General features: G+C 38.6%; 1 protein-coding gene across 1 annotated transcript; it reads right to left on the bottom strand.

The window, feature by feature from the left end:
• Positions 1-1,787: 1,787 nt before the first annotated feature.
• Positions 1,788-17,292, bottom strand: TYRP1 (tyrosinase related protein 1). The gene is made up of 7 exons (XM_070430169.1): positions 16,891-17,292; positions 15,300-15,622; positions 12,168-12,372; positions 7,693-7,860; positions 6,829-7,008; positions 3,643-3,789; positions 1,788-2,818 (listed from the first exon to the last, which is right to left on the bottom strand). Exons 1-7 carry the CDS (start codon positions 17,273-17,275, stop codon positions 2,613-2,615), a joined length of 1,614 nt encoding a protein of 537 aa, XP_070286270.1. The 5' UTR covers positions 17,276-17,292; the 3' UTR covers positions 1,788-2,612.
• Positions 17,293-19,196: the final 1,904 nt, after the last annotated feature.

Below are 19,196 nucleotides of genomic sequence, written 5' to 3'. Positions count from 1 at the left end.
GCACCAGGCCTCTAGTGTTTTATAAGAGAACTGGAAGACTGAGAACAGTGGGAAATATCCAAGATCGCAAATGAATATTATTTGCAATGGATAATGTAGAATATTATAGAAAAAGTAATGGTCACCTGATCAAGATCTTACAGAACTGTAAAATAAATAGAAAAAAAAGTCTTAAATGAAAGAAAAATAAAGCAACACATTTAGGGATAAATTATCAAAGCTATATTTATCAAATAATGGGTGCACCTTTCTCTTATACTTAGAATTTCTTAGAATTAATGTTTATATTTTGAGACTGGTCATCTTTCTCTCACAACTTATTCAATATTAACTAGTCTCTTAGTCTCTGCTCTTACCATTAGCCAACATTATTTACAAACATCACCACCAGCATTATTATCTTTATTAAACACACTTTAATTGTGACTTGCCCCTATTCCCTCTTAGCTATACAACGAATTCTAAATTTCTTAGGATTGCATATAAGACACTGATTTTATTCCTAATTTATATTTCTACTCTCCTCCATAAAAACTGTGCTCTAAGGACACTGACCTACTTTATATTTTTAAATGTTTCATGCTTTTTCAAACTTCTTTGACTTTGCTAATGCTGTCACTCTTGCATAGAAAGCCCTTCTTAAACCTTATATTTGGTAAATTCATTGGCATTCATTGAGGCCCAAGTTAAATGTGACCTTCTCCCTTTTACATTTCTGACTTTCCCTTTCTCAAATCAACATTACCTTGGACTATGTTTGGAACCTATATGTGCTTAATAAATATTTATAAAATGGACAATTATTTATATAAATAACTATTAACTTCAAGAATATGAAGTGTGGGACTTAGTTTCATTGATGGTTATATAAAAAAAATCTTATACAATAATTTTTCTGAAAGGCCATGAGTATGTAAATCAAAATGTATTACAAGAAAATAGAGTGCTGCTATTTTCAAGTTAAAAATATGCTATTCCTATATGCATTCTATTTTACTAACACATTTTGTCTATCTTTTAAATATAGCCTTAAGATTGCTTAATGTAGGAAAAGCTGGTAACCAATCAGGTATACGTTACTTTAGTCTTGCTGTGTTTATTGAGTTGGGAATAACAGACTAGCCATTTTCAGTAGTGTATGGATACTATTGTTATTATTTACTTTTTACCAATTTTAATTAAAATATTTGTTTACGGCAACCAGCCTAGAGAGTTCTTCATTGGGAATATTGTTTCAGTATCAGATCAAAAAGAGGGAAAAAAAAGCATGATAGATAGAAAGATAAAGAATGACATTCTTGCAGAACTACATAAAAAAAGAGGAACAGCCCTCGCCCGTGTGACTCACCCGTGTGATTCCTGGTCAGGGCACATGCCTGAGTTGTGGGCTTGATCCCCAGTAGGGGGCGTGCAGGAGGCAGCAGATAGATGTTTCTCAAATCAATGTGTTTTTTTGTTGTTTTTGTTTGTTTGTTTTAAATATATTTTATTGATTTTCTACAGAGAGGAAGGGAGAGGGACAGAAAGTTAGAAACATTGATGAGAGAGAAACACCGATCAGCCGCCTCCTGCACGCCCCCCACTGGGGATGTGCCCACAACCAAGGTACATGCCCTTGACCGGAATCGAACCCAGGACCCTTGAGTCCGCAGGCCGACGCTCAATCCACTGAGCCAAACCGGATCTGTCATCAGATCAATGTTTTTTTTTCTCTCTCAATTTAATAAAAACATTAAAAAAATAAAAATTGAAAAGATAAAAATACAGAGGACCAATGAAATAATATTTTATTTGAAAACACAGAAAAGTCTGACAAGTGATAAGAGGAAGCTATTTGAATGAAACACAACTAACTGAATGCTATTTGTAGAGCACTGTGATGCAGGTTCTTCACCTTTATGCCTCCCTGTGGATCTCAGCTATTAGAAGAGGAATCGGGAGGTGAAATGCATGGATGGGTAGTTCCTTTTCCAGCAAATTGAGAGGTAGGAGACAGGCAATATCAATTATCTCTTAAACAAGGTGAAGCTTTTATCTCTCTAAAGTGGGACAAAGATTGTGATTTGTTTTGGTCTTGAACCTTACACTAAATATGCTGATACCCAAAGGGGAAGACCATTTTGAAGAAGTTAATTGGAGTCCCATTTATAACTCCACGTAAATTATTTTAACTAATAGATGTGGCTTCCTTTACATCTGTTGGTCAGTGTCAATGAATGGAAATATATTTACATCTTAATACTATAGAAATGCCTACTCATGTATTTTAATCAGGAATTTTCAATCAATCATGATTTTTATTTATGATTTTTAAACAAAGTAAAAGCAGCTTATTTACACTGTCATATAATTGACCTTTAAGACATGCCAAAAATCTTGACACTTTCTGCTTAAACACCATGGAGTGGGTGCAACCTACTGTTTGAAATAAAAAGGAAAATGTTGTGACTCTTCCCAGCTCTGGAAAGTGATTTCTGGAGCTTTAATTCCAACATGTGCATGCATAGGAAGAAAGGAACAGAGTGAAAGAAAATACAGTTAGTAACTCAATCTGTTATTTTTTAGCCAGGGCTTTTATACGACTCTGGTGTAAGACAATAGGTCTTTTATAGTTAGACCATAGATTGATTAGGATTCGGGATTTTTTCATATTCTTCAGCATAGTGTCGATACTGGTCAGTGAGCAGAGGCTGATTGGCTTCATCCATGTTGCTTCTGGCACGAATCAGACAAGAAGCGCCCACAAAAATGACTGCAACCAGCAATAAAGCAGCAACCACTGCTATGGTAATAATCTCAGAAATACGAAAACTTCGACCTATGTGAAAAATAAAACAAGAACAAAAAATAAATCTGCGAATAGTTGCCATCAAAAATTGGATACTAAATTTAGGCGCTTTACTGAAATCCTCATACTTCAGTTTTATTGGCTACATTGTCTGGTATAGCACTTGTCATCTTGGAGGCACTTTCTAATTTCTCATAATGAGTAGATTCCATTAGGACAGGTATTTTCATTCTAAACATGAGGAAAGAATGGCTCAGAGTATATGTCACTTGCCCAAGGTCATTTAACTAGTAGATAATAGAATTGGTTTGGGAGTACAGGTCTTTCGGAATCCAAGCCCTGTGCTCTCCCACTGTATTCTATTTTCTTGAAAAATAAATTTAAAATTAAACAAGAAAGTTTTGCATTTCAAAATCTCAGAAAGGACAGCTCAGAGTACCTCATGCCATTAAAAAAAAATTTTAAAGGATAAACAGAGGCACATTATATTGTAGAAAAAGTAGGGGGCTAAGCTCAAAACTCATTTTCTCTGCTTACTAAGCATGTGACCTTTGACAGTTACCCTCGCTAAACCTCGTCTTGCGTATTTGTAAAATCAGGATTGTGACACCATCACAGAGGGCTGCAAGGATTAAATGAGATAGTGCGCTCTATAATCAGCACAATACCAGGTCAGAGTGGGCTGGCAACAAATGGGAAGTTCACTCTCTTTATCCCCAAATGAAAATCTAAATGAACGTTTCTAAATGCAAGTGGGGAATGTCCGCCTCAAGAATACTGTAATTAGTTTATTTCTAAAGGTAACATATTGCTTTTGAAAATTTCCACAGTAAAAGTACATTTTTAATACTCACCTGGCCATTGAACTTCATAAGTATATCCCAGGTTATCTGGAGCAGTGACAAACATTTCAGTGTTGGTAACTGGAGGCCAGAATGGCACCATGTTATATTGTCTATTATGTCCAATAGGGGCATTTTCCAACGGAAATGTGGATATATCTAAAATATGCCAGAAACACCATATTAATATTAGTATATAGTTATATTCTGAAGGTGTTCTGAAATATTCAAGCATAACATTAAAAACATTCTTTCATATTTTATAGTGAATAAAGACATAAGTTCTACAGCAGAACAGGAAATTGCATAAAGCAGATTTCAAATGCCTTGAGTACAGCACTAATTAATGTATTATCCGATAGAAAAAGAAAGTTCAAAAGCTGGCATGGTTTAGTATTTTGTCATCTTTGATGCTCATTAATTGTTTCACTTTTAAATTACAGAAACAAATTTGAATAAAATTAATTAAACTTATTTTTTTCAAAGGTAAAGAAAAGATGGGTCTATATAGTTCGCTGTAACATCACCTATGATTTAAATTTGAGAGATAGTTTCTAATGGAGGTTTCTCCTTGACTGTGAATGTTTTTCTTTAGTATATTTCCTTTTTTTTCTGTTTACTTTTAGAGAAATAAATATTAACTTATTCCTCAGGTTTTACTCTGTGAACAAAAAACACTTAAGATTTTGAGTCATGGTCTTGGAATCCTGTTTGCTTCCTGCTACCTCTCCTCTTTCTACAGTAGTCTCCCTGGACCCATGGTTTTGTCGTCCATGGTTCAGTTACCCACAGTCAACTGTGGTCTGAAAATATTACATGGAAAATTTCAGAAATAAAAAATGTATAAGTTTTAAAGTGTGCTCAGTTCTGAGTAGCGTGATGAAATCTTGACCCCCCTGCTCTGTCCTGCCCATGAAGTGCATTATCCCTTTGCCCAGCATATCCACTCAGCATAGGCTACCAGCACATTGGTCACTTAGCTGCCTCTCAGTGACCAATCAGCGTTGTGCTATTGCAGTGCTTGTGTTCAGGTAACTGCCCCAAAGCCATTCATATAGCTTTTATTAAAATATATTGTTATCATTCTATATTACTGTTAGTTATTTTTGTGAATCTATACTGTGTGTAATTTATACATTAAACTTTACCATAGGCATGTACCTATAGGAAAAAGCATAGTGCATGCAGTTCTAGGGTCCACTACTATCCACAGTTTCAGGCCTCCACTGGGGTTCTTGGAACATTTCCCCTGTAGATAAAGAGGGAATGTTCTATTTAAATACAAGTTGCAGGTATTTATATCATCGGTGAGTTTTTGCCCTAAGGGATAAAGGTACTGAAATGTCCTTTGTGGCAAAAGTTGTTGTTTGTTGTTGTTGCTGTTCTATATGTTGGTACAATTAATTACCAGATGGAATGTTTCACAACCAGAGTTGCAAGTGGGCGTGGGCACTACATGCGTGGGAATATGTTGAGAAGAGCTGGGATATGTGAGAACGCTAGTGAAGTGTCAGATTGTGTTTGTGAGAAGTCCGTTAGCTGGACAGTCCGTGTGTTTCCATGAAGCACAGAAGAGAATTTGAGAATCTAGTTTGAAGAGCAATTGATTCTAGAAATGGCAGGTAGTGTTTATATTTTTGACGCTTAAGTATTTATCTAGTAACATCTGTTGAGCTCCTGGTCTAGGCATGGGGCTATAGCTTTGGACAAAACAGACAAAATTCCTGTCTTCAAGGAACTGACATGTTGGTGTATTGCTGGAAATTATTTATTCAAATGAATAAGTTGGATTTGTAAACTTCCCATTTCACCTTCACTTGATCAGCCTTACCCATGTCAGCTTCAGCTGTGTGATTAAGTTATATCCATTTAAAATGAATGGAGAAATAATAGTAAAAATAACAAACAATAGCAATTGGGTTATAATGTAACCTTTCTATGCAAGACCCTTTGATGGCTCCCCATCTCTCTTTATTATAGATAATGCATTATAGTCAGACGTATGTACGTAAATACGCATGAAAATGAGGTGGAACTACAATCAGTGAATTCATAGCAGATTGATAAATTAACCAATATTTGTATGTAAGTTATCCACTTGTTAAATGATTTTTTGATGAATAGTAAAAATCATTAAAAATATTTCACTTGTCAAGTCAACAGCAGTGATTATACTGAGCAACAATTTTTCCTAAGCTTGCCAGGACAGGTTTTCTCTTAATATAATAGCATCGTTTCTCTGCAGCTATGGTTAGCGGTATTTGTTTGCTATATCCGGAATTAGGTTTTAAGCTGGTGGCATGGCATTCTAAATGTAGCCTCCAGGTTAAAAATAATGGAACATACTATTTTGACCAACTCATCAATTAATGGTCTTAATCAGGTTGAATTAAGAACTTCTACTGTACACACACAAACACATACAAGAAAATAAGGGACTGACTGAATTGGATGGATAAATGAATAGGTAGTTAATCTCAAATATTATGTTTATATACATGATGAAATAAAGGCACAGAAGTCAACATTTAGGATACTTTTTTTAAAATATAAAAATTTACAATGTGTTAACCAGAGGAACAACATTGAAAAGTAATGCGAAAAAAAATTAAATAAAAGAAAAAGTAATGTAAGTCTCTCAGCTGAGTAGAAGCAAAGAGAAAGTGACCTTGTAAATAAGCATTTAAAAATATATTAAAATGAACTTAAAAAGAGATTTTCTATGGTGTGATATAAAAACCAACATCATCTTTTCAAGCTGAGCAAAATTTCCATTTGTGAGAGTTCATAAAGTAATAAAATCAAAACTATGGATTATGAGTGTAATATTTTTTCTCTCTTGAAGTATCAAAGAAGAGCTCTGTAAGAATGTCCTGTCTATATTAAAAAGCAATGAGAATGTTCATTGGAAGATACAAGGAAGGAAAATTCTGGAAACAGTAAAAATGAGGAGGGATTAACTGCTTGGTTCTATTGAATGCTAGTAAATATCATCTTACTATAGCAATTCTGAGAGACTTCTTGTCTGCCTTGTCAAAGTGGTTTGGAGTATTTGGAAATGGCTAGATAATAGAGCAATTTTCGCCTTATTTTGAAATGTAGTTCGTGTGTGTCAAGTGCTTCGCCTGAAGTGATAACTATGCTATCCGAACAATCTTTTTTTGCTGAGCCTGCGAAAAGCATATAGAAATGTCTCACCAGCATTATATCTCCTCAGCCATTCATCAAAGATTGCGTCAGTGAAAGTATGCAGGAGGACAAAAATAGGATCATTTGGAGATAAATGGGTTTGTCCCCCTGTTCCATTCAGGAATAGATGAGCCAAATTGTGAAGGCTTCGAACAGCAGGATCATACCTTCCCATGGGGTCACTGTAACCTAGATATAAAAATAGAATGAGGATAGTAAAAATCATTACAAATATTCTACTTGTCAAGTCAACAGCAGTGATTACCCTGAGCAGCAGTTTTTCCTAAGCTTGCCAGGACAGTTTTTACCTTAACATAATAGCATTATTTCTCTGTACCTTTAGTTAGCGACATTTGTTTGCTATACCCAGAACTAGGTTGGTTTTAAACTAGTGGCATGGTATTCTAAATGTAGCCTCCAGGTTGAAAATAATGACCTGCAAAGGATAGCAATCAAAATACATAGAATACTCTATTTCCACAAGGCAAACATCGTTCTATGTGACAGCGGAAATCTCTAGCTTCTACTGAAAACTGCTGACACAATTGGGAGACCACTCCGATTGTCCTGGAACTTAAATTGCCAGATGTTACTTTTGTTTCCTATATTATTCCCTTTGAATGACTGTCAGCATATTTATTTTTGGAAACTTATTTTTGTGGTGAAGGTACAATTTCTCAGAGCTTTCTTAACACCTCTGTATTAGTTTTAAACGTTTGGAGAGCCTGCCCTCAAAATACTAGGCAGCGCCATTCAGATAAACTAATTGGATCAATACGGCATTGAAAAATTTTTTCAAAGATATCTGAATGTGAGTACTTCAGTTTAGTGTGATAACTAAATCAATTCAAAGCACCAATTTTGTTTACTTGCCTTCCACTGTGTTTCGGAAACTGTTTGTGGAGTTGGAATAAAAAGGAGGTGTGTCAAATAAACCAACTTCTAAGCACTGAGCGACATCCTGTGGTTCAGGAAGACGTTGCACCATTGGTCTAGCCACGTTTCCGGCTGGATTCCTCCTAATTGGCGCCCCCTCAGTGCCTGGGAAGAAGATGGGGTTTGCAAACATTTAGAGAATGTTTAGAGATCTTATCCTTGTCCTTTAACATCTTATATATATCATGGACCCTGAATAACAGGTTCTTCTTGGTGGAGGAGAGACATTTTTAAAATGCTTTTCAGTGGCATTAAAGTGAGAAAATCTAAGTTATCATGTCAACTTCTCTGAGAAGAGTAGATAAGTGATACGTAAAATCATCTGAAAATCAACATATGCTTCTTTCATGAGAATATATTAAAATAAACATTCCATGGAAAATTGAATTTTATCCAAATAATCTCATAAACCTAAATTCTACACTGAAATCTATATTTCATATATAATCAATAATCTTAAATTCACGAAGTGGGAGAGGCCTTAGGTGGGTGGGAGGAGCCTTTTGGATTAGGAGTATTTTTTTAAGTCTGCTTCAGTGGTCTCCAGAGAGGAGTGCTCATGTCTTAGAGGGGACACAGAGAATAACGTACTGGGTGGGAGAGATAATATTTCAACATCCACTCATTTTTACTTTACTTCATTCATAGAAATCCTAATTGTATGCTTTATAATTAACATAATGATTAGCATAAATAGCTTTATATAATAAATGTAAAAATAACTTTATAGAATATAAAAATAAAACATGACTATATTGAGACTGGAAAGTGCATATGTATCTTTTAGGTATACATTATTATAAAAATTTTCAGACTGTACTAGCTAACCCATCAATTTAAGCTGATATTTTGGAGATTACTATTCAGGGAGCTATCACTACTTCCCAAGAAAAAAGTATTGGTTACATGGGTTTCAAAAACACTGTATTCAAATTTGCTCTCATGGAGCTTCATAGTGTAGGATTTTGATAGTGAAGAAACTAGTTAAACCAATTTAATTTTAATCTAGTGACTTTAAAATTTGTACATGTACAACTTCTGCCATTGCATCTATTTTTTATTTTTAAATTAAAACAATTTAATTACAGTTGACAATATTATATTTGTTTCAAGTGTACAACATAGTGGTTAGATATTTATATAACTTATGAGGTGATCTTTGCATTGAGCATAAAACCCATCTGACCCCATACATAGTGATTATATATATATATATATATATATATATATTATTGACTATATTTCCTATATTGCACTTTACATCCTTTCCCATAGTAACTTCCTATGGATTGGAGTCCTGTACAATTTCCATGCAGGAATGAATTGAAAGTTCTGATTTCTGAAGGAGAAAGTAGTTTTGCGAAGTATTGTGAAGAAAGAAGAATGTTTTCCATCTGATAAATCAAAGACTATATTTTAGTGGCAGGAATAATGTTAGGGGCCAGTAATTCACTCTGTTAATTTACATAACATGTTTGGGGTATTAATGGAATAGTGGAAAGATACTGTGCAACGAGCATATGAAAACATAGGTATGGAGAGTCTAAGGACAATCCTGTATAATAAAGAGCTAATATGCAAATGGTCGTCATGCCCCCATGTGGTCACACCTTAATGGCTCAGACACTCAACACTGGGGAGAGAGGAATGGGGACCAGCCAGGCACAAATGAGCTCATGAGAGAGGAATGGGGACCAGCCAGGCTGTGGCCCGGGAGAGGGACAAGCCACCTGGTCTGTGGTCCTGGGTGCCTGCAGCAGTGGCCCGGGTGAAGCCACCTGCCCACGGTCCCCTGCGGCTGTGGCCGGCCCGGAGGAAGCTGGCCTGGGTCCTGGGTGCCTGCAGCCAGCCAGAGGGAGGGAATCCTGGGTCCCGGGCGTGGGGCAATGCAGAGACGGTTAGGGGCAATCAGGCAGGCAGGCAGGTGTTTGGTTAGGAGCCAGTGGTGCCAGATTGTGAGAGGCAGCCGGACATCCCCTGAGGGCTCCCGGATTGGAGAGGGTGTAGGCCGGGCTGAGGGACAACCCCTCCTTCTCCCCCCCTCCCCCACAAGAATTTCATGCATCGGGCCTCTAGTTTGATATAAAGATGTATAGTATGGCTGTCTTGTAAAAGATGATCAGTGAAACCACAGGAATGGAAATTTCATTCAGGAAAAAAAATAGAAGGAGAAAAGAATTGTTATGATGACTAGTAAATAAGATATTAAAGCATTTAACACCATATCGGGCACAATATGCTAAATAAAATATTGTTTCCTTTATTTCTTTCACTGGCCTAATAAAATTTTTAGCATTTATATCATGAACTAAGGCAATTTCTATCTTAAAAATTGTTCCACCTAAAATACATTCAATATTTTAAGAAACTGCCACAACCGGTTTGGCTCAGTGGATAGAGCGTTGGCCTGCGGACTGAAAGGTCCCAGGTTCGATTCCGGTCAGGGGCATGTACCTGGGTTGCGGGCACATCCCCAGTGGGAGATGTGCAGGAGGCAGCTGATCGATGTTTCTAACTCTCTATCTCTCTCCCTTCCTCTCTGTAAAAAGTCAATAAAAATATATATTTAAAAAAATATATTTTAAGAAACTATGTGTCAGAATTATGAGTTATATTAAATAACAAAAAACTGTGATAAAAAATCTCCTATGCTATAATTTAATTTACTCATTTAATTTGTGCTGTATTTTGTTATTCAGTCAAGAAGGTGATCAGAAAATGTCTGGAAAACTTCCAGGCCAAAATATAATAGCCTGGTCAGAAAGAGATGAATGTTTTACTATCTAAAGAGATCTTGATCCTCAATTTCATCTCCCTACCTCAAGTGCTCCACTTATTAAACATGCCAAACAAATAAACATTTATTCTAATTCTTAAGTTTATATGGAAGAAAATTTCATGCATATCATTTCTCTTATTCCTAAACACAGCTAAATAACCTTCTAATAATGAAAATCCACCTGATTCCTTTGTTCCATTTAGAATGGTCTCTCTTTAAGTTTAGAAAATAATTTAAATAATTGATGCTTTAAAGAATATATGCAGAATAAATGTTATGAATATAATAATAGAATAAATTTCCATAATTCTAGCTTTTATATGGAAGAATATTAGTTCAAAACTAGAGGCCTGGTGCATGACATTTGAGGCACTGGAGGTGGGGGTTCCTCAGCCCGGCCTGTGTTGTCTTGCAGTCCGGGACCCCTTGGGGGATGTCTGCCTGCCAGTGTAGGCCCACTCCTCCCAGCAGGCAGACATCCCCTGAGGGGTCCCGCTGCTGTGCTCACCAGCCATGAGCCCAGCTTCTGGCTGAGTGGTGCTCCCCCTGTGGGAACGCACTGACCACCAGGGGGCAGCTCCTTCATGGAGCATCTGCCCCCTGGTGGTCAGTGTGTGTCATAGTGACCAGTCGTTCCATGGTTTGGTCAATTTGCATATTAGCCTTTTATTATATAGGATAGCCAGACATGCCTAACGAGGAAAAATTAGGGGTGATAGGGAGACTAATAATGAAGACCTTGTGTTAGCAGTACAGGGACAGATAATAAGATCCAAGGAAGAGAACAGAAAGCTCAGTTAAAGATCCACATATAACAGAAACGGCCTGTGGCGGAGCTGGTGTTCAGATCCCCGGAACAAGGATGCTAGGACAACTGGTGAAGCATTCTCTATATTATCTTTTTATTTTTAACCCTCTGACTAGATCAGTGATGGCGAACCTATGACACGCTTGTCAGAGGTGACATGCGAACTCATTTTTTTGGTTGATTTTTCATTGTTAAATGGCATTTAAATATATAAAATAAATATCAGAAATATAAGACTTTGTTTTACTATGGTTGCAAGTATCAAAAAATTTCTATATGTGACACGGCACCAGAGTTAAGTTAGGGTTTTTCAAAATGCTGACATGCCCAGCTCAAAAGGTTCGCCACCACCGAACTAGATTAACATCATAATAACATAATGTAATTATTATATATTATTATTATTATTATTATTATTATTTACTCCTTTGGCACTTCCAAGTCTTTCTGTGTACTTCAGATTTCCTAGGGAAACATTTTCTGTGAAATTCCAACACAAGACACATGATCACTAAGCAGTGCTGAGTGTACTAAGAGGATTAAGTTATACAAGTAGACCTTTTCAAAATAAGAAAGTGAGCAATGCACTTACCAGATTGCTCAAGAAAAGAAATGTAATAATGTACAGACACTCTGTTCCTCTTGGTGCACCTTATAGATTGCCTTGAGTATCTTAGTTGTTTCATGAATTGATTTTACTACATCGATTCTCTGCAATAATAGATTTTAGCCTGACATCCTTAATAGAATGAATGGCCTTCAGGCAGCACATTTAATCTCTCTCCCCAAAGGGAATTCTGCACCTAGGCGTCATTTGAAACTTACTGTTACAGAGGGTTCCTAGGGTATCATAATCTTCCAAGGACTCACACACCACTCGCCATTGAGAAAAGACAGAGTTCGCGCTTATAAGGTTGGGATCGAAGTTGCTCCTGGAGCCCATCATGTCATCGGTGCAGATGTCACAGACGTTCTTCCCAGTCGCAAAATTCCAGTAAGGCAGGGAGAAGGAAGGATTCTGCAGCATTTCCTAGATCACAGAGGCTCAGTTAGCATTCTCTGGTTTTGTTTAAAATTCCCTCTCTTTGCTGGGTTTCCTCCCGGGCAGTCTATTTCTGTTAGTTCATTTCAGCCACTTAGAAGCCAGTTAGTGTGTCTGAGGGGCCGGAGGACTCAACTACTTTATTAACAAAGCTGCTCATTTACCAAAAGGAGTCACTTTAGTCTCAGGAGCGATTTAAACTCAACTCATTATACAGAATTCCTGCCATTGACTGTTTTTAGGGGGCAGGGGAAAGGTCTTCCTTTTCTTTTTTAAATAGGTAATTACATTTCTATTGATTATACCACAAGTTATCAATAATAACTTCTACTCCTTGACATTTGCACCTCCCTCCATTACCTTTCTGTAATTCAAGCACTGCTAACTCTTGGTCTGGAGTCAGACCCAGCCTCGAAATGTGTTCTGTGGAGCAGTACCTTTTGTTTTGTTTCTGTTTCTTTTTTTTTTTTTTTTTAGTTTAACTTGAACGACTTTAGGCATTAGATTCTGCTTTGGCCACAGACTACACAGACTCTATCAGGCTTACCTTATCTGCCTGGGCTGTAAAGAAGTTTTACTTAGAAACCTCTGCTTCAGTCTAAACTTGAAGACTCAGGCTCCTGCCTGAAGCTCATACCATCGGGACATGCTGAAGGGAAACAGAGAATTTCTCTGTGCTTGCTGCTCTTTAGAACAGGAACCTGGTTTCCATTCAGGGCTGATCACAACAATTTTAAAAATGCTGGACTCAAGATCACATGGGTGTTTTTCCTAGGTTCCTTAAAAGATATATTTATGGTCCCTGTTGTTTCTCATTCCTTTTGGTCTTCTGGGAGTTATATTGAGAGTGTCCGACTTAAATGCAGGAATCGCCATTGTTTAATTCCGCCTCCATGCATGTGGTACATGACTGCCTTTTCACTTCCAACCTTTCTAGGAAGCATCCCCGGGTCCTCAGGGTGTGATCGAGGGCCAAGAGCTTGCCCAGGCATCGCCAGCTATGGGTCTCCAGGGACTTAGAGTCCTCATTTGGAAGCCATTGTTCTGGTTCGCAGATATTAGTGACGGCTTCCAAGGGATTATTAAGAGTCATTTGTGGTTCAGTAACTGACATTTGGGAGCTGGGGCATATTCATGTGGCATTTCCACGGCGCATTACATATAGACTGTAATTTGCCGGATCCCTTGTGCTGTTGGGTTTTAAAAATGTAAGTAGTCCTAGAGGTTGAAGTTTACACAGGCAAAATTTGAAGCTTTTAGATACTTTCCATCTGCCCTTTCATTTTGGTGTGCTCATGGGAAAATGACTCCAAGGCATGAAGCTCTAGAGTCGATTACAAATGACAGATTTATCTATTCATAATCTACTAAATGTCTTGTATTCAGAGCTATAAAATATGAAGTGCAGAGTACCAGATGAATTCATTTAATCACCCTCGAACTGCATGTGAATAGACTACTTTCGTACAAATATCTTATTCTGTATCGTCGTGCATTATTTTTCTCTCTTCTAACCATTTATTTTCTTGGATTAATGCTGGGCACAAGGATACTACAAATCAATAAGTAAACACCTTTTCTCCCTTCAGATATTTTTAGGTTAATTTTTAGATTTTAACTTAGGGAGAGGGATTCATTACAGTTATTTCACATAGAAAACTGGTTTAATTTGTTGATTTCCTAGATCTAGTAATTTAAAATTTTATTTTAAAATTACAATACTTTTCTTAAGAAGGAGCAATTAATAGAAGACAAAATAATAAAGTATCTTTGTTAACAGATAATTTTTTTAAAAATATATTTTATTGATTTTTTACAGAGAGGAAGGGAGAGAGATAGATAGTTAGAAACATCGATGGGAGAGAAACATCGATCAGCTGCCTCCTGCACATCTCCCACTGGGGATGTGCCCGCAACCCAGGTACATGCCCTTGACCGGAATCGAACCTGGGACCCTTCAGTCCGCAGGCCCACGCTCCATCCACTGAGCCAAACCGGTTTCGGCTGTTAATAGATAATTTAATGTGGTTTGAGCTTATGTGCTTAAAAATAGATAGGAAGCCTGGTTGCTGTGGCTCAGTGGCTGAGCATCGATCCATGAACCAGGAGGAAAGGGTTCGATTCCTGGTCAGGGCACGTGCCTGGGTCATGGGCTTGATCCCAAGTAGGGGGCATGCAGGAAGCAGCCAATTGATGATTCTCATCTTTGATGTTTCTATCTCTCTCCCTTCTCCTTTCCTCTATCTTGAAAATCAATAAAAACATATTAAAAATAAGCAGGAAATAACTGTTTGGGTTGAAGTTCACTTTATGCCAATGCCTCTTAAGTAAAAATGATATCTAACTGATGGGATGTTTTTAATAGATTTCTTCTGTAAGCCTCAAAGTGGTAAGGGGCACCGAGAACCATGGTGCTCCATGAAAATATGACAATATAAATGGAAAGGAACTTTTTACATCATTTCATCCCTATCCCACATTAGTATTGTCCACTGGTATGAAGAGTTACGTATTTGGGACTTGGAAGACTGTCAAGTTCATACACACTTGCTTCACCCAAACCAGTAAGGGGCTTACATTTGAGAAGAAGGGCATAGCAAATGGGATTCTTTCATTGCAAACTATATGAGTCATTGTTTTACTTACAGAGCCCTGGAACATGTCCAGTGCTTTCATTTCACCTACAAATGTCTCACTTGGCCTCCTTATCATTGAGATTACTTTCTTTTCACTTCACAAGCGGTCAAGATCAATTAATAAGCAATTAGCATAGGGAGAAACTTAGAATGCCTAAGGCAGATCAGTAACCGGGATTGCTTTGTCATGCCACGCTTTGGAACACAGTGGATCAAAGGACTTGCAAACAAGGTGCCCTGTGTGTAAAGGATCTGAGAATGGAAATGTTCCCTGCGTACCTGCATGTCTCTCTCCAGCTGCAGCAGGTGGTACCTGTGCCACGTGAGAAAAGCTGGCCCTTCATGGGAGAAGTCGACTTCGCCAAAGCTTTCCTGGCCTGCCCCAAGGAAAGTCTTTTTGACCGAATAATAGTGTGTCCACACAAAGTAGTTGTAAATGGAAATGTTCTCGAATTGGGGTGTGTTGCCATCTGGCCCCAAGATTTCTTCTGACCTCCTGGTGGCAATGACAAACTGGGGGTGAGTTGTGCGCTTCGCCATATCCAGGGCCCGGACAAAGTAGTTCTTTTCTTCTGTACTTAAATCCAGAAGGTTTCTCCTGACTTTAGGGAAACAAAATTCAAACGTGAAAACCTCTGCCTTGTAGGGATGGGTAGAGAATGAGCATAATAATCTAACACACCATGCTCTGTTTACCGGTAATGATGATTTGCATATATGTTTAAAAAATTTTATACTTTAAAAAATAGCTCTTACTGTATATCCCCCCCCTCCCCATCTCTCCGGCTCCCTCCTTCTGTACCTCCCTCAGTTGCTCTCTCCCTCCCTCTCCAATTTAATATAGAATTTTGTTAGCTTTCTGTCATCTTACTTTTGGACTTTATAATTGTGTTCTGTTTATTTCTGCTCTCTATTGACATTTTTCTTAAAATTTTCTACATTTTTAATGTCATAAATCTTGGAAAAACAAGGGATGTGGTGTAGCATGGTGGTGAAGACCAGAGACTCATTCAATGACCACACATTTCTCTAAGCCTCAATTTTCATCTGCAAAGTGTATGTAAAACACTAGAGGCCCAGTGCATGAATTCGTGCATGGGTGGGGTCTGGCCACGGGGAGGGGCCCTGGGTTGTTGGCTGGCCCTGCCCCCTGGTCAAACTCCAGGTCTAACTCCTGGTCTAGGGGACAATTGCATATTAGGCTTTTATTATATAGGCTCATATATCTTTGCAGAGTTGTACATTTTAAAGGGTTTACACATGTAAAGCAGTTAGAACAGAGCCTGGCTCATAATAAAGACTCAATACACATTCTGTTCAACCCTTGGTCTGGCACATAGAAAACAATCATGTTTTGCTGGCTGTTACTATTTCATGCCTTGTTATTAATTGCTTCTTAGGCTGCCGGCTGGGCTCATCATCTAAAATGGCTAAACTTGCTCATCACAGTGGAAAATTTTTTAGGGGGAAAGCAAGGGGAGTAGAAGAGGCCCATGTATTAGAGGTAGACAGACCTCAGCCGGAATTCCGGGTTTTCCTAGTAGCAGCTGTGTGGATTTGTCCTTTCGGGACCACACCTATGCTACTTAACATAAGTACCTTGAGGAGTTACTGAAAGGATAGCCCTAAACCTCTAGCACAGTTTCCCACAGACAGTGATGGCTCAACGTATGTTTTGGAAGAAAATATTAAACAGATGACCTGAGCTCCAAGCCCATTCCTTTAAATTACATACATTTCTTAATCTCTGTAAGCCTCTTTACTCAACCATGGAGAGAGGATTGAGCTGTATGATTTTCCCAGAGGTTCTTCCAGCTCAAGTGATTTGGGTCGCATGCAGGACTGGCTATCTGTCCATCTCCCCACTTACCTGTGAGCACCCTCTGGTCACACGCGTTTCCTCTCCATCCAGGACGGCAAGTCCCACAGTTGTGTCCCGAGAAGTTGCCATTGCAGTGACACGTCCTGTTGAAGAAGCGTGTGGGCCAGCCCTCCCGGTCGTCTCGGCCATCATGCGGGTACTGGGGGCCGTGGGGTCGGGAGTCTGCAGTCACTGCCTCACACCTGCCCCTCCCTGATGAGGAGCCACAGGGGTCAGTCCCAGGCCCGGACACGGGGGCCAGGTCTGGGCAGCACACACCATTCCTCAAAGCCTCCGTGGTGGCACACTCCCTGGGAAACTGAGCCCCCGCCTGCTGAGTGAACAGCAGGGGCAAGAAGACGTATCCTAGAGAGAGGAGTCTATGAACTTCCATTCTGCTGGAAGCAAGGCTCTGGTTCTGTGGCCCTTTGTGCAGAGACTGAGGCACATAGAGAAAAATCAAGCTGAAAAGGAGAAAGCAAAAGGGAATTAGACAAGGCTTTTTGTTGTTGTTTTTGGCATGTCATCAGTGGCATGAGCCCTTTCCAACCCACCTTCAAAATGCTTTTCAAATCTGTCGCATGACAATCCAAGTCAGAAAAACAGTTATTTACCTTTAAAAGTTTGACATGTATAATACCTACATAATTACACCTCCCATCCTAGTCATTTAGTTTTCTTCTGTCTTAATTTCTATTTATAAAAATACTTATCCTGATGCCATTTATCAAAAGCAGTCATTAGCAGGTCGCCACCACTAACTACATCTAACCATGGGGCTGCAAGAAGAATTGGGAGCATGTTTCCAGCAAGTTAATTTTCATCCTTTAAAATCCCCCCCCCCCCCCCCGCTCCCCTGCCTAATGGGGGCTTGGCTGGGGTCCACCCACTTCCCGTGGAGCTTCTCTCCAGTACCTCCAACTCCTGAGGGGATTCTCCACCAAACCGCTCTTAGAGCTGAGGGTTTTATATTTGCCCGTCCCCTGATGTCAGAGCTGTTAATTGCTTGTGGGTTTCTGCCTGATAACTAATCACAAACCTGCTCACCCAAACTGGGAGGGGCTGGTGCCCTTCTGCACCCTTTACTAATCCTCTTTCACGTCAGTGAGTTTTTCTGCCCTTTAAGTACTTGGCTAGCACATGATTCCCTCCCCACTGATTTCCTTGTGATGCTCAAAAGGCCAGAGGCACTCATTTGGAATACAACAAATCAGAGGGACCAGAGAACGTTTGTCTCTGTTGTAGAGTTTTTATTTGTGACACATATACCTTTAGAGGATGAAATCAGAATACTTGCTCTTTCTTGGTGATCCAAGGTTAGGCCAATGCTTGCACCTGATGGCAGCTTTTGATTGTGTTTGGTCTGGAAAACAGATGCTGCCATTCTTACCATTTCTAGAAAGAATATTTGTTTTAGAAAAGGCATGAAATTGCCTGGCTGGTGTGGCTCAGTGATTGAGCATTGACCTATGAACCAGGAGGTTACGGCTCAATTCCTGGTCAGGGCACAGGCTCGATCCCCACTGTGGGGAGTGCAGGAAGCAGCCGATCAATGATTCTCTCCCATCACTGGTGTTTCTAATCTCTCTCTCCCTCTCCCTTCCTATTAGAAATATAAAAGAAAATATCTATAAAAGAAAAGCATCAAATACAATTACACCAAGTCACATGCCATTGGTCCTCCTGGTGCCTGCTGGTGCCGACCTTGGGTACCTTTCACCTGCATTGGGCGGGTGTCCATCTCTTCCGCAAAGTATCACAGGTTCACTGCTGCTTCTGTGGTTTAGAAGTTGACCACTAACCAACTTCTTTCCTACTTTCTGTCCAAGGATTAAGCCAATGGCATTAATTTTAAATTACTTAAATGCCTTGCTAATTTTAATAGCCTTATATCATCAGTAACCAATATCTTAAGGTTTCCTATCCATTCAGGGCAAAATTAATTGTGAAACCTAATGCATATAAAATAATATTTACATAGTTGGGGTTTTTTTTGCTTGCTTTGATTTTTTTTAGTTTGACTTCTTGCTGGATTGAAGTAGATTATCATTTTTCTTTCTTGATTAAATTTAATAGCAATGTACCAAGGTGGGTTTCTTAGTTTTGATAAAGGTACTAAAATCATATATGGGTGAAGAGTGTATGGAAACTGTGTAACTTCTCTGTATATCTAAAATTATCCCAAAATAAAATGTTCATAGTAAAAAGCTCTTTTGAAAATTAGGTAACCTATTCCTATATGTTTATGTGTGCAGCTATCAGTAAACTACAAGGTGCCATATTATGTTGAAAGCAAAACAGAAACAAAAACGAAG

This window comes from Myotis yumanensis, unplaced genomic scaffold (assembly GCF_028538775.1).
Source record: "Myotis yumanensis isolate MYYU_CA2020_CCGP unplaced genomic scaffold, mMyoYum1.0.hap1 SCAF_12, whole genome shotgun sequence".
NCBI classification, from domain to species: domain Eukaryota; kingdom Metazoa; phylum Chordata; class Mammalia; order Chiroptera; family Vespertilionidae; genus Myotis; species Myotis yumanensis.
The sequence above is the reverse complement of the archived record's forward strand: the minus strand, read 5'-3'. Positions and strand labels throughout refer to the sequence as shown.